The sequence below is a fragment of the Petromyzon marinus genome, chromosome 72 (assembly GCF_048934315.1).
Source record: "Petromyzon marinus isolate PM22_M1 ecotype Great Lakes invasive population chromosome 72, UKy_Petmar_22M1.pri1.0, whole genome shotgun sequence".
In the NCBI taxonomy this organism is placed as follows: Eukaryota; Metazoa; Chordata; class Hyperoartia; order Petromyzontiformes; family Petromyzontidae; genus Petromyzon; species Petromyzon marinus.
Genome location: NC_133738.1, coordinates 7666704 through 7681794, shown reverse-complemented (window position 1 = coordinate 7681794; position 15091 = coordinate 7666704). Strand labels below are relative to the sequence as shown.

The following is a 15091-nucleotide window of genomic DNA, read 5'->3' as shown; positions in this document are numbered from 1 at the left end:
GCTCAACCTCCCCGCCCCACAGTCCCCCTTCCCGGTTACCTCTGGCGGAACTCCTGGAAGATGACGCGGTTGGGGAAGCCCTGACGACAGATCCGGATCCCCTCGAGGACTCCGTTGCAGCGGAGCTGCTCCATTAGCAGGTGCGGCTCTAGCTTGCCCGCCTGGCGCACGACGACAACCACAACAACCACCACCACATCAACAACAACAGCCAAAATAACAAAAAACAACAACCAAATCAATAACTACCACTAACATTAACAGCCATATCTACAAACATCACCACATCAACGACCAAAACCACCACTATAACAGCATCATCATCATCATCAATATATACATCAGCAACATCGTCACAGCCATCATAGCATCACCATCACCAACTCTAGACATCATCATCACCACCATGACAAAGATCCCCCGTGTAGTGAGCAGCAGCAGCACCCTATGAAGGCCGGCACTGTGGCACACGAGGAAGCGAGCGAGTGGCCAGCACCTCCACCACGCCCGGCCGCCTTAGTCTCCCCAGTGGCAATGTTTACTACGACACACAACTACACCAGCCAACTCATTTGAGGCCTAGTCGACTTAATGGAGGCCCAAAACCCACCCCAGACAATCACCACGAGCGGTGTTGGCCACGAGCGGGGAATCGAACTCGGGTCGCCGGGTTCGTTAGCGCAGCGTTAACCGCTACCCTGCATTACCGCTAACCTCACCCACTCATCAGTGGTTAATGTTAACAACGATAATAGCCTCACCTCACACCACTACACCAGCCAACTAATTTTTAGGCCGAGTTGACCTAGGGGAGGCCCAGGATCGGCTTCAGATGCGCCACCAACTCCTCCCCATTGCTTGCTCACTCACTCGCCACTCCCCCTGCACCTCCCATCCACCGTTACCTTCTTCTCGTGATTGGGGATGATGCAGCGCACGAAGTTGGGGTTTGTGTTGCGCAGCGTCCCCATCAGCTTGCCCAGCTGCTCCTTGTAGAGTTGTCCGACAGTTCGGAACATGCCCTTGCGAGTCTTCATGTTCCCGCCGCCGAAAGGGGCGGACGCTCCCCCAAAGGAAGAGTCTCCGCCACTCATCCCCGACACCTGCTCCAGACCCACGATGCGATCCACTGAGCAGGTGGAAGAAGGGAGGGAGGAAGAGGAAAGGTAGAGGAGGAAAGGAGGAAGAGAGAGGAGGTAGAGTGGGAGGAGGAAGAGGGAGGGTTGGGAGGAGGAGTGGGGAAGGAGGGGTATGAAGAGGGAGGTGGAGAGATATCATTTCCCTCGCCTGGTTTACAGGAGGTCGTGGCTTCAATCCCCGGACCTGACGATGCCTGCTGTATATTTGGAGTCCGCGTCTCTTTCTCTCTCCCACCCAGCGAGTGGATGAACGAGTGGCCGAGTGGATGCGTGAATGGGGGGGGCTGAATGATTGAGTGGGTGGGGGAATGAGCGAGTGGGCGGGCGAGAGAGTTGACGGATGAGCAAGTGGGTGAGCGAGTGCCTGATTGGAGCGAACGAGTGGGTGAGCGAGTGAATGAGTGGTTGGGTGAGCGAGCGTGTGGGTGAGCGAGCAAGCGATTGGGTGACTGAATGAGCGAGCGAGTGAGCGAGCGAGCGGGTGAGCGAGCAATGTGGACCCACCGTCCTTCCAGAGCTCCTGCACCAGGGGGTTGGTGGACTGGTGGAGGAGGGAGGCGACGTTGTCGTTCAATGGGTCCATGTTCTTCAGTAGCCACTCGTCAGCCTTGTACTCCACCTGCAGTCCAGGAGTCAACCGATCAATCACAACAAATATCTCGTGTCTCTCCCTCTCCCCCCATGTCTGTCTCTCTCCCTCCCCCCTACACGCGTCCCTCTCTCACCTTTCCGGCGTAGTGCACCACACAGAAGTCGCACTTGTCCTTGATCTGCTTGGGCTTGGAGATCTTGGGATGGGCTGCCTGCTCCTGGAGCAGCTTCTCTACGAACGAGCGATCGGTTGCCTTGGGGAACCAACACTCCTCGTCCAGCAGAGCCAGGATACCCGGGGGTCCCACCTGGGGCGGGGAAAAGAGGAGGAGGGGGCGAGGAAGAGAGAGGGGGGAGGAGGGAAGAGGGGTGGGGGGGAGAAATCAATCTGATTAGCTATGAAGCTCATCGGCGTACATGTCCAGTAGGGGGCGTAGGGTGAATTGAGTCCCAGTCTCCCAGAGTCTCTCTTACCGGCTTCTCGATGAGCTCGATGCAGGGCTGCAGGTCGAGTCCGAAGTCGATGAAGCTCCACTCGATGCCCTCACGGCGATACTCCTCCTGCTCCAGCGTGAACATCGTGTGGTTGAAGAGCTGCTGCAGCTTCTCGTTGGTGTAGTTGATGCACAGCTGCTCGAAGGAGTTCAGCTGTGACGAGAGACAGGAGACACGGTGAGGGGAGACAGAGAGAGAGACAGACACAGAGGGACATGGTGTGGTTGGTGCACGGCTGCTCAAAGGAGTACAGTTGTGAGAAAGAGAGACAAAGAGATATGGAGAGACAGACAGAGATAGATACGGGGTGGTGGGGGGGAGAAGACAGAAACGGGGGGGGGGGAGAGAGACACAGACAGACAGACAGACAGAGAGACAGACAGACAGAGAGACAGACAGACAGAGAGACAGACAGACAGAGAGAGACAGACAGACAGACAGAGAGAGACAGACAGACAGACAGACGACAGACAGAGAGAGACAGACAGACAGACGACAGACAGAGAGAGACAGACAGAGACAGACAGAGACAGACAGAGACAGACAGATAGAGACAGAGAGAGACACAGACAGAGATACATGGGGCAGGAGAGAGAGACACGGGAGGAGAGACAGAGAGACAGAGAGAGAAACAAACAGAGAGAGATACAGGAGGGAGAGACAGACCTAGACCGAGACAGACACTGGCGGCACCTCCTTGGAGCTGTGGAGACAAGGAGTGGGAGTGGGGGGGGGAGCGTTGGGGTCACCTCGAAGATCTCGAAGCCGGCGATGTCGAGGATGCCGATGAAGGAGGCTCCCTGGCGCGTGGTGCGGTCCAGCGCCCGGTTGATGCGCAGCACCAACCAGCGGAAGAGGCGCTCCGAAGAAGCCTTGGCAAGTGCCTCCACGGCAAAGTCGGCCTGGAGGACGAGGGGAGGAGGAGGTGGTGGTGGTGTGTAGGGAATGGAGGAGGTGGTGGAGGTGGTGGTGTGTAGGGAATGGAGGTGGTGGTGTGTAGGGAATGGAGGTGGTGGTGGTGGAGGTGGCGATGGTGTGTAGGGAATGGAGGTGGTGGTGGCGGTGTGTAGGGAATGGAGGTGGTGGTGTGTAGGGAATGGAGGTGGTGGTGTGTAGGGAATGGAGGTGGTGGTGTGTAGGGAATGGAGGTGGTGGAGGTGGTGTGTCGGGAATGGAGGTGGTGGTGTGTAGGGAATGGAGGTGGTGGAGGTGGTGTGTCGGGGAATGGAGATGGTTGGAGGAGGAGGTGGAGGAGAAGGAGATGGAGGTGATGGTGGTGGAGGTGAGGGAGGAAGGAGGAGATTATGACGGTGGTGGTGGAGGTAGAGGAAGGGATGGTGGTGACGGTGGTGGTGGAGATGGAGAGAGGAGAATCGGACTCAGGTCACCAGGTTCATAGTGTAGTGGTTAGTGTCAGTGCGCGTGCGTCAGTGCGCGTTCAGGCTGAGCGAACCCTAGCACGGCACGCACCTGCTCCTTGGTCTGTGCCTTCTGCACGAAGTCTCGGCCGACCTTGATGCGCGGGGAGAGGATGGCACGAGTGAAGTCCGTGACCGGGATACCCAGCAGACGACACAGCTTCTGGGCAGCTACGGCAGAGAGACAGAGACACACGTGGGGGGAGAGAGAGAGACACACACAAAGACACACGTGGGGGGAGAGAGAGAGACACACACAAAGACACACGTGGGGAGAGAGAGAGAGACACACACAGAGACACACGTGGGGAGAGAGAGAGAGAGACACACACACAGAGACACACGTGGGGAGAGAGAGAGAGAGACACACACAGAGACACACGTGGGGAGAGAGAGAGAGAGAGACACACACAGAGACACACGTGGGGAGAGAGAGAGAGAGAGACACACACAGAGACACACGTGGGGAGAGAGAGAGAGAGAGACACACACAGAGACACACGTGGGGAGAGAGAGAGAGAGACACACACAGAGACACACGTGGGGAGAGAGAGAGAGATACACACAGAGACACACGTGGGGAGAGAGAGAGAGACACACACAGAGACACACGTGGGGAGAGAGAGAGAGACACACAGAGACACACGTGGGGAGAGAGAGAGAGAGAGACACACACAGAGCCACACGTGGGGAGAGAGAGAGAGATACACACAGAGACACGTGGGGAGAGAGAGAGAGACACACACAGAGACACACGTGGGGAGAGAGAGAGAGAGACACACACACAGAGACACACGTGGGGAGAGAGAGAGAGATACACACACAGAGACACACGTGGGGAGAGAGAGAGAGAGACACACAGAGACACACGTGGAGAGAGAGAGAGAGACAGACACACACAGAGACACACGTGGAGAGAGAGAGAGAGACACACACAGAGACACACGTGGGGAGAGAGAGAGAGAGACACACAGAGACACACGTGGGGAGAGAGAGAGACACACACAGAGACACACGTGGGGAGAGAGAGAGAGAGAGACACACACAGAGACGCACGTGGGGAGAGAGAGAGAGAGAGACAGAGACACGCGTGGGGAGAGAGAGACAGAGACACGCGTGGGGAGAGAGAGAGAGAGACAGAGACACACGTGGGGAGAGAGAGAGAGAGACAGAGACACACGTGGGTAGAGAGAGAGAGACACACAGAGACGCACGTGGGGAGAGAGAGAGAGACAGAGACACGCGTGGGGAGAGAGAGAGAGAGACAGAGACACACGTGGGGAGAGAGAGAGAGAGACAGACACACGTGGGGAGAGAGAGAGAGGCAGAGCCACACGTGGGGAGAGAGAGAGAGGCAGAGCCACACGTGGGAGAGAGAGAGAGAGAGGCAGAGCCACACGTGGGGAGAGAGAGAGAGAGAGGCAGAGACACACGTGGGGAGAGAGAGAGACACACGTGGGGGGAGAGAGAGACAGAGACACATGGGGAGAGAGAGAGAGAGACAGAGACACATGGGGAGAGAGAGAGAGAGACAGAGACACATGGGGAGAGAGAGAGAGAGAGACAGAGACACATGGGGAGAGAGAGAGAGAGAGACAGAGACACATGGGGAGAGAGAGAGAGAGAGACAGAGACACACGGGGAGAGAGAGAGAGAGACAGAGACACACGGGGGGAGAGAGAGAGAGAGAGACAGAGACACACGTGGGGAGAGAGAGAGAGAGAGACAGAGACACACGTGGGGAGAGAGAGAGAGAGAGACAGAGACACACGTGGGGAGAGAGAGAGAGAGAGACAGAGACACACGTGGGGAGAGAGAGAGAGAGAGACAGAGACACACGTGGGGAGAGAGAGAGACAGAGACACACGTGGGGAGAGAGAGAGACAGAGACACACGTGGGGAGAGAGAGAGACAGAGACACACGTGGGGAGAGAGAGAGACAGAGACACACGTGGGGAGAGAGAGAGACAGAGACACACGTGGGGAGAGAGAGAGACAGAGACACACGTGGGGAGAGAGAGAGACAGAGACACACGTGGGGAGAGAGAGAGACAGAGACACACGTGGGGAGAGAGAGAGAGAGACAGAGATACGTGGGGAAAGAGAAAGAGACACGTGGGGGGAGAGAGACAGATGTAGAGAGAGACGTGGAGAGAGAGACAAAGACGTGGAGAGAGACACGGGGAGAGAGGAGGTCATGGTGTTGCTGCAGTAATTGCTGTTGCAGGCAATCAACGATCGTTCATTTGTTTGGTGAGCGAGCGAATGAGTTGTGAGCGAGTGAGTGTAGGAGAGCGGGTGGGCGAGTGAATGAAAGAGTGAGTGGGTGAGCAAGTGAATGAGTGAGTGGATAGGTGGGTGAGTAGGAGTAGTGGGGGTGATGATGATGATGTAGCAGTAGATTCCTTACCCGTGTTGTCAGGCATTGAGGCTTGGTCTGTGTTTCGTTCCTTCTTGAAAACCAGATTCCCAAACTGCAGCACGGACGAGACGATCTTGAAAACAGCTATGGGGAGAGACACGGGTGGGAGAGAGACAGATGGGTGGGAGCGAGAGAGAGAGTGACAGAGACACGGGTGGGAGAGAGACATGGGTGGGAGATGCGTTTTTAAAATGACAGACGCACACGCATTCTTCCAGTCATGCAGACACCCATCCAGTGGCCCACTGTTATTATGGTGTTATGTAGGGTAGTCTCCCAGCATTTCGCTTGGGAGATCACCTCTTCCCGATGCTTTTCCTGGTCTCTGGATTGCCTTCTGTACTTCCTCAACAGGTGGCATCTCAGTCAGTCACCCACAGGGGGTGACTTCTAATATTTGAGGCACCAAAGTCTCAGCAGGGTCATCCCCACTTTGCCCCATGATGTTTTTCCAGACCGAGGGATTTCCCCTCCCCCAATACTTCACAGAAAATGCTCCGCAAATCTGCAAACCTGTTCCGTGATAGGTGTGGCACTTCAATTAACATTTTTGGAGTTAAGTAATGATTTGTGATCACAGGCGAGAGGCACACTCCATCGCGTCAGCCAACCCACTACCACCACCCATTTTTGCAATGCCACACGGCTCTCCAAACCGCGAAGGTTAAGGTAAAAGCCTCCTCATTCTCTGACGTGGGAACGCTGTAGATGGTGAGTGGGCCTGTCACATTTTTTCAGCCAGCTGCAACACCTCCTCCATCAGCCATGGTCTCTCGGGAGGTCTGGACTGTGCACCCAAAGCAGCAATTGCAGCTGCATGAGCCACAGTCCAAAACCTCGCCCATTTCCTCTTCAGCATAGGAGGATTTGGGGACGATGCCAAACCCAGCTGCAAGAGATGATGAAATTCTCACTTGCAACTTTCATCAGCTGAGACCAGGCCACTCTGGGTTTGAATGGGGTCCTGGGTGTACACCCACCACCGGAGTAGAAGAATGGCAGGCCCATCTTACAGATGACAAGTCGATGGTCAGTGGGTAGATCAGTTCCACGGTAGGTCCTGGTGTCAAGGACATGGGCCTGCATCCGCTGTTCTGTCACTATATAGTCCAGCAGATGTTCTTACTTAGACCTGGCGTGGATCCATGATGTTTTGTGGATGCGCCGATACCGGAACAGCGTGTTGGTAATTACAAGTCCATGGGCTGCATAAACGTCTAGCAGCTTCCTACCATTGTTAAAAGCCGATCTAGTCCACGCCTTCCAATCACACAGGCACAAAAAATACAAATATTCCCCATATAGCCTTATCAGACTGTTGGGGCAAGTGCTGTTAGCGAGTAGCACCTATGAAGGCCAACACGGCACACACGGGGGTGGGTGGTCAGCACCACGCCCGGCCGCCTTTGTCTCCCCAGGGGCGATGTTTATTACACACCACACCAGGTACACATTTGAGGCTGAGTCGACCTAGGAGAGGCCCAGGACCGGTTCGGATAATCATCACCGGTGTAGGCCATGAGCGGGAATCGAACTCGGGTCGCCGGGTTCGTAGCGCAGCGTAGCGCTAACCGCTACTATAATACCGCTCCCCACACACAGACACACACAAGCGTGGCGCCTCCTCCGTGCCAGGCTGGGTGCACGCACCCATCTGCTCCTCCTGCGTGAAGCCCATGATGTTGAGTGCCTCGACGGTCTGATGGAACATTTCCTTGTCCGGGGCTCCGGGCACATCGATGGGCCCACCGCAGAGAAAGCGGTAGGACGGGAAACCTTCCAGCAGGAGCTCCTCTGTGGTGGGAAGAAAAGCAGCAGTAGACTCATCATGATTGGGCAAGCGGGTGGGCGAGCGGGTGGGCGAGCGGGTGGGCGAGCGGGTGGGCGAGCGGGTGAGTATCCGTTTCTCACCCCTCTGTGCGGATGATGCTCCATGCAGCAGGTAGTAGTAGATGTGGAATGAGCGTTCATCCTTTGCCTGGCGAATGTTGCGAGACTTCTCCAGCAGGTCTGAGATCCTCGCCAAGTCAGGACAACAACCACAACCAACCACAACCACCACCGACGCGCAACCACAACCACAACCATCACCTCGCAACCACCACTGCTGCGATGTAGCAGGATACAAGTCTCAATGTTGGCTCCCACGATGAATCCGGTGACGTCAAAGTTGATCCGGATAAACTTACCCTGAAGAAACAACAACAACAACAACGTCACTACCGCCACCACTACGTCAACACCACATCAACGCCACCACCACCACCAATATATCACGACCAGACCACCATCACCACCTCAAAATAATCATGAGCAGCATTGGAAAGGACAACAACATTAACAACACGAACGTTGATCACTGTGGCTAGAGTGGTTGATAATGGTTGTTGGTGATGGTTGTGATTGAAGTGGATGTTGTAGTGGTTGGTAGTGGTTTAGAGGTTGTAGTAGTAGTGGTGATAGTAGTGTTGGTGGTAGTGGTTGTGGGGGTGGTGGTTGTTGTGGCAGTAGTGGTTGGTGGTCCACTTACAAAGCGGGACGAGTTGTCATTCTTCACCGTCTTGGCATTGCCGAACGCCTCCAGGATGGGGTTCGCCTGCAGCAGCTGCTTCTCCAACTCACCCTGCGGTAATATCGTCGTCATCATCATTGTCATCATCGTCATTCGCATCGTCATCATAATCGTCATCGTCCTTAGTGTGTGAGCGGGCGAGTTAGTGAGTAACTTACGTATGTGAACGCGCTAGAGGCCTGTTTGGGAATAAACAAAAACCATTGCGTTAGAGTTATCACCCAGCCACCCATGCACCCACCAAGCACAGGCACATATCCAGCCACCCACGCAGCCAGCCACCCACCCACCCACGCAGCCAGCCAGCCAGCCAGCCACCCACCCACACAGCCAGCCAGCCATCCAGCCAGCCAGCCACTCAGCCACCCACCCACCCACGCAGCCAGCCACCCACCCACGCAGCCAGCCAGCCACCCACGCAGCCAGCTACCCACCCACGCAGCCAGCCAGCCAGCCAGCCAACCCAGCCACCCAGCCACCCACCCAGCCACCCAGCCACCCACCCAGCCACCCACCCAGCCACCCAGCCACCCAGCCACCCACCCAGCCACCCAGCCACCCACCCACCCACCCAGCCAGCCAGCCACCCACCAACCCCACGCAGACAGCCAGCCACCCACCCACTCACGCAGCCAGCCACCCAGCCAGCCACCCACCAACCCCACGCAGACAGCCAGCCACCCACCAACCCCACGCAGACAGCCAGCCAGCCACCCACCAACCTCACGCAGACAGCCAGCCAGCCACCCACCAACCTCACGCAGACAGCCAGCCAGCCACCCACCAACCCCACGCAGCCAGCCAGCCACCCACCCACCCACGCAGCCAGCCAGCCACCCACCCACCCACGCAGCCAGCCAGCCAGCCACCCACGCAGCCAGCCAGCCACCCACCCCACGCAGCCAGGCAGCCACCCACCCACGCAGCCAGCCAGCCACCCACCCACTCCACGCAGCCAGCCACCCACCCACCCACCCCACGCAGCCAGCCACCCACGCAGCCACCCACCTGTGATTGTTTAGGCACTGGCTCTTACCTTCGAGATTCGTGGAGACTCGGGCTGAAGCGGGGAGACACATAGGGGGAGAGCGAGATATACATGGAGAGAGAGAGACACGGGGGGAGAGAGAGAGCGAGAGAGAGACACGGGGGGAGAGAGAGAGCGAGAGAGAGACACGGGGGGAGAGAGAGTGCGAGAGAGAGACACGGGGGGAGAGAGAGAGCGAGAGAGAGACACGGGGGGAGAGAGAGAGCGAGAGAGAGACACGGGGGGAGAGAGAGAGCGAGAGAGAGACACGGGGGGAGAGAGAGAGCGAGAGAGAGACACGGGGGGAGAGAGAGAGCGAGAGAGAGACACGGGGGGAGAGAGAGAGCGAGAGAGAGACACGGGGGGAGAGAGAGAGCGAGAGAGAGACACGGGGGGAGAGAGAGAGCGAGAGAGAGACACGGGGGGAGAGAGAGAGCGAGAGAGAGACACGGGGGGAGAGAGAGAGCGAGAGAGAGACACGGGGGGAGAGAGAGAGCGAGAGAGAGACACGGGGGGAGAGAGAGAGCGAGAGAGAGACACGGGGGGAGAGAGAGAGCGAGAGAGAGACACGGGGGGAGAGAGAGAGCGAGAGAGAGACACGGGGGGAGAGAGAGAGCGAGAGAGAGACACGGGGGGAGAGAGAGAGCGAGAGAGAGACACGGAGGGAGAGAGAGAGCGAGAGAGAGACACGGAGGGAGAGAGAGAGCGAGAGAGAGACACGGAGGGAGAGAGAGAGCGAGAGAGAGACACGGGGGGAGAGAGAGCGAGAGATAGACACGGGGGAGAGAGAGCGAGAGATAGACACGGGGGGAGAGAGAGCGAGAGATAGACACGGGGGGAGAGAGAGCGAGAGATAGACACGGGGGGAGAGAGAGCGAGAGATAGACACGGGGGGAGAGAGAGCGAGAGAGAGACACGGAGGGAGAGAGAGCGAGAGAGAGACACGGAGGGAGAGAGAGAGAGAGAGAGCGAGAGAGAGAGACACGGAGGGAGAGAGAGAGAGAGAGAGCGAGAGAGAGAGACACGGAGGGAGAGAGAGAGAGAGAGAGCGAGAGAGAGAGACACGGAGGGAGAGAGAGAGAGAGAGAGCGAGAGAGAGACACGGAGGGAGAGAGAGAGAGAGAGAGCGAGAGAGAGACACGGAGGGAGAGAGAGAGAGAGAGAGCGAGAGAGAGACACGGAGGGAGAGAGAGAGAGAGAGCGAGAGAGAGACACGGAGGGAGAGAGAGAGAGAGAGCGAGAGAGAGACACGGAGGGAGAGAGAGAGAGAGAGCGAGAGAGAGACACGGAGGGAGAGAGAGAGAGAGAGCGAGAGAGAGACACGGAGGGAGAGAGAGAGAGAGAGCGAGAGAGAGACACGGAGGGAGAGAGAGAGAGAGAGCGAGAGAGAGACACGGAGGGAGAGAGAGAGAGAGAGCGAGAGAGAGACACGGAGGGAGAGAGAGAGAGAGAGCGAGAGAGAGACACGGAGGGAGAGAGAGAGAGAGAGCGAGAGAGAGACACGGAGGGAGAGAGAGAGAGAGAGCGAGAGAGAGACACGGAGGGAGAGAGAGAGAGAGAGCGAGAGAGAGACACGGAGGGAGAGAGAGAGAGAGAGCGAGAGAGAGACACGGAGGGAGAGAGAGAGAGAGCGAGAGAGAGACACGGAGGGAGAGAGAGAGAGAGCGAGAGAGAGACACGGAGGGAGAGAGAGAGAGAGCGAGAGAGAGACACGGAGGGAGAGAGAGAGAGAGCGAGAGAGAGACACGGAGGGAGAGAGAGAGAGAGCGAGAGAGAGACACGGAGGGAGAGAGAGAGAGAGCGAGAGAGAGACACGGAGGGAGAGAGAGAGAGAGCGAGAGAGAGACACGGAGGGGGAGAGAGAGAGAGCGAGAGAGAGACACGGAGGGGGAGAGAGAGAGAGCGAGAGAGAGACACGGAGGGAGAGAGAGAGAGAGCGAGAGAGAGACACGGAGGGAGAGAGAGAGAGAGCGAGAGAGAGACACGGAGGGAGAGAGAGAGAGAGCGAGAGAGAGACACGGAGGGAGAGAGAGAGAGAGCGAGAGAGAGACACGGAGGGAGAGAGAAAGAGAGCGAGAGAGAGACACGGAGGGAGAGAGAGAGAGCGAGAGAGAGACACGGAGGGAGAGAGAGAGAGCGAGAGAGAGACACGGAGGGAGAGAGAGAGAGCGAGAGAGAGACACGGAGGGAGAGAGAGAGAGCGAGAGAGAGACACGGAGGGAGAGAGAGAGAGCGAGAGAGAGACACGGAGGGAGAGAGAGAGAGCGAGACACGGAGGGAGAGAGAGAGAGCGAGAGAGAGACACGGAGGGAGAGAGAGAGAGCGAGAGAGAGACACGGAGGGAGAGAGAGAGAGCGAGAGAGAGACACGGAGGGAGAGAGAGAGAGCGAGAGAGAGACACGGAGGGAGAGAGAGAGAGCGAGAGAGAGACACGGAGGGAGAGAGAGAGAGCGAGAGAGAGACACGGAGGGAGAGAGAGAGAGCGAGAGAGAGACACGGAGGGAGAGAGAGAGAGCGAGAGAGAGACACGGAGGGAGAGAGAGAGAGCGAGAGAGAGACACGGAGGGAGAGAGAGAGAGCGAGAGAGAGACACGGAGGGAGAGAGAGAGAGCGAGAGAGAGACACGGAGGGAGAGAGAGAGAGCGAGAGAGAGACACGGAGGGAGAGAGAGAGAGCGAGAGAGAGACACGGAGGGAGAGAGAGAGAGCGAGAGAGAGACACGGAGGGAGAGAGAGAGAGCGAGAGAGAGACACGGAGGGAGAGAGAGAGAGCGAGAGAGAGACACGGAGGGAGAGAGAGAGCAAGAGAGAGACACGGAGGGAGAGAGAGAGCGAGAGAGAGACACGGAGGGAGAGAGAGAGCGAGAGAGAGAGACACGGAGGGAGAGAGAGAGCGAGAGAGAGAGACACGGAGGGAGAGAGAGAGCGAGAGAGATACGGGGGGAGAGAGAGCGAGATAGACACGGGGGAGAGAGAGCGAGAGAGACACGGGGGGAGAGAGAGCGAGATAGACACGGGGGAGAGAGAGCGAGAGAGACACGGGGGGAGAGAGAGCGAGAGAGACACGGGGGAGAGAGAGCGAGATAGACACGGGGGGAGAGAGAGCGAGAGAGACACGGGGGGAGAGAGAGCGAGAGAGACACGGGGGGAGAGAGAGCGAGAGAGACACGGGGGGAGAGAGAGCGAGATAGACACGGGGGGAGAGAGAGCGAGAGAGACACGGGGGGAGAGAGGGCGAGATAGACACGGGGGGAGAGAGAGCGAGACAGACACGGGGGGAGAGAGAGCGAGACAGACACGGAGGGAGAGAGAGCGAGACAGACACGGAGGGAGAGAGAGCGAGACAGACACGGAGGGAGAGAGAGCGAGACAGACACGGAGGGAGAGAGAGCGAGATAGACACGGAGGGAGAGAGAGCGAGATAGACATGGAGAGAGAGACACGGAGGGAGAGCGAGATAGACATGGAGAGAGAGACATGGAGGGAGAGCGAGATAGACATGGAGAGAGAGACATGGAGGGAGAGCGAGATAGACATGGAGAGAGAGAGAGACACGGGGGGAGAGCGAGATAGAGACGGAGAGAGACACGGAGAGAAAGAGAGGGGGGGGGGGGGGCGTCAAGCGTTAGTGAAGCGAATTTGTAGCATTAAGGACGAGACGAGAAGCAGCAGCAGTTGCGGTTGTTATGGTGGTAGTGGTGGTTGCAATAGTTGTGGTCGTCATAGTTGTGGTGATGTTGACTGTCGTGGTGGTTGTGGTTGTTCTAGTGGTTGTAGTTAATGACTGTGGGAGTAGTACTACTAGTGGCGATGGTGGTGGCACTGGTTTTAGCAGTGTTAGTAGTAATGGTAATAGTATCGGTAGTAGTGGTAATTATACCGGTAGTGAAAGTAGTAGTTGTGGTGGTAGTCGTCGTGCGTGATGGTAGTAGTGATTGTAGTAGTAGTACCGGTAGTCCATGAGCAGCAGGGCGTCCACGCTGGGATGCGACATGAGCCAGATACTGGATCACTTTCTTGGTGTTCTCCGTCTTGCCGGCACCGGATTCACCCCTGGGGAGGTGGTGGAGAGACACGAGGAGAAAAATAATAGATCACGTGATCTATTATTTTTCTCTTACCTACGTGACTTTACCGAAAGAAACAAAGAGTTTGGATTCCTGCAGTCACGAAAGCTTCAAATCAAGAAAGATGCTGGAGTCTATTTACAAATCAGTGGGTGGGTGAACGAGTGACGGCAGCCTAGCGAGTGAGTGGCTGAGCGAGCGAGCGGGGGGGCGAGCGAGTGGGTGGGCGGGTGAGCGAGTGGGTGAGCGAGTGGGCGGGTGAGCGAGCGAGTGAGCGAGTGGGTGAGTGAGCGGGTGAGCGAGAGGGAGGGTGAGCGAGCGGGTGAGCAAGTGAGCGAGTGAGCGAGTGAGCGGGTGAGTGGGCGAGCGAGCGAGCAAACGAGCGGGCGGGCAAGCGGGCGGGCGAGCGGGCGGGTGAGCGAGTGGGTGAGCGAGTGGGCGGGTGAGCGAGTGGGCGGGTGAGCGAGTGGGAGGGTGAGCGAGTGGGAGGGTGGGCGAGCGGGAGAGCGGGTGAGCGGAGTGGGTGGGCGGGTGAGTGAGCGAGCGGGTGAGCGAGCGAGCGGAAGGGTGAGCGAGCGGGAGGGTGAGCGAGCGGGAGGGTGAGCGAGCGGGAGGGTGAGCGAGCGGGAGGGTGAGCGAGCGGGAGGGTGAGCGAGCGGGAGGGTGAGCGAGCGGGAGGGTGAGCGAGCGGGAGGGTGAGCAAGCGGGTGAGCGAGCGGGAGGGTGAGCAAGCGGGTGAGCGAGCAGGCGGGAAAACGAGCGAGCAGCAGCGCAGCTGTTAGCACGCTGCAGGAACCCCAGCAGAGACGACCGGCCGAATTGGACTGCCATCCCACGACCAACATCAGGTGACCGCAGAGTGTAAACTCACACCCAGGCCCTGGTGCCAACTCCTAGGTCGACTCAGCCCTAAATGTGTGTCGTGGTTAGCGCTGCGCTAAAGATACTGGCTACTAACAGTACTTGACCCTACATCCCTGCTAGAGGCTACCTGGGGGAGCTTTGTGTATGGTGTGTGTGGTACACACACACCACACACACTGCTGCTACTGGCTACTCACAGCACTTGCCCTTACATCCCTTCTAGAGGCTACCTGCGAGATCTTTGTCTGTGTCTTTGTAATGAACTCACGTGCACAGGATGGATTGGTCCTCACGATCTACAGAGGGGCAGGGGAAGAGACCAAACGGCTATCACAACCAGCATGGCAACGATGATGGCAGTCGCAGTGGTAGTGATGATAGTAGTGGTGGTGGTTGCAGTGGTGGTGATCATAGTAGTGGTGGTGATCATAGTAGTGGTGGTGGTTGCAGTGGTGGTGATCATAGTAGTGGTGGTGGTTGCAGTGGTGGTGATCATA

The 15091-nt window shown here is 57.6% G+C and overlaps 1 protein-coding gene across 3 annotated transcripts in view; it reads right to left on the bottom strand.

The window, feature by feature from the left end:
• LOC116957283 (uncharacterized) overlaps positions 1-15091 on the bottom strand; it is a 60912-nt gene that overhangs the window by 18297 nt on the left and 27524 nt on the right. For 2 of the 3 annotated variants that reach the window (XM_076055735.1, XM_032979332.2), the window contains exons 5-20: positions 14863-14890; positions 13614-13716; positions 9674-9697; positions 8796-8816; positions 8596-8688; positions 8192-8255; positions 7977-8075; positions 7716-7859; positions 6054-6149; positions 3696-3814; positions 2975-3127; positions 2205-2378; positions 1865-2038; positions 1644-1758; positions 906-1129; positions 40-161 (exon numbers count right to left, since the gene is read on the bottom strand). In XM_076055735.1, the coding sequence (XP_075911850.1) occupies positions 40-161; positions 906-1129; positions 1644-1758; positions 1865-2038; positions 2205-2378; positions 2975-3127; positions 3696-3814; positions 6054-6149; positions 7716-7859; positions 7977-8075; positions 8192-8255; positions 8596-8688; positions 8796-8816; positions 9674-9697; positions 13614-13716; positions 14863-14890 (1753 nt within the window). The remainder of the gene's footprint in view (positions 1-39; positions 162-905; positions 1130-1643; positions 1759-1864; positions 2039-2204; positions 2379-2974; positions 3128-3695; positions 3815-6053; positions 6150-7715; positions 7860-7976; positions 8076-8191; positions 8256-8595; positions 8689-8795; positions 8817-9673; positions 9698-13613; positions 13717-14862; positions 14891-15091) is intronic. The other variant, XM_076055734.1, reaches the window with a different exon arrangement.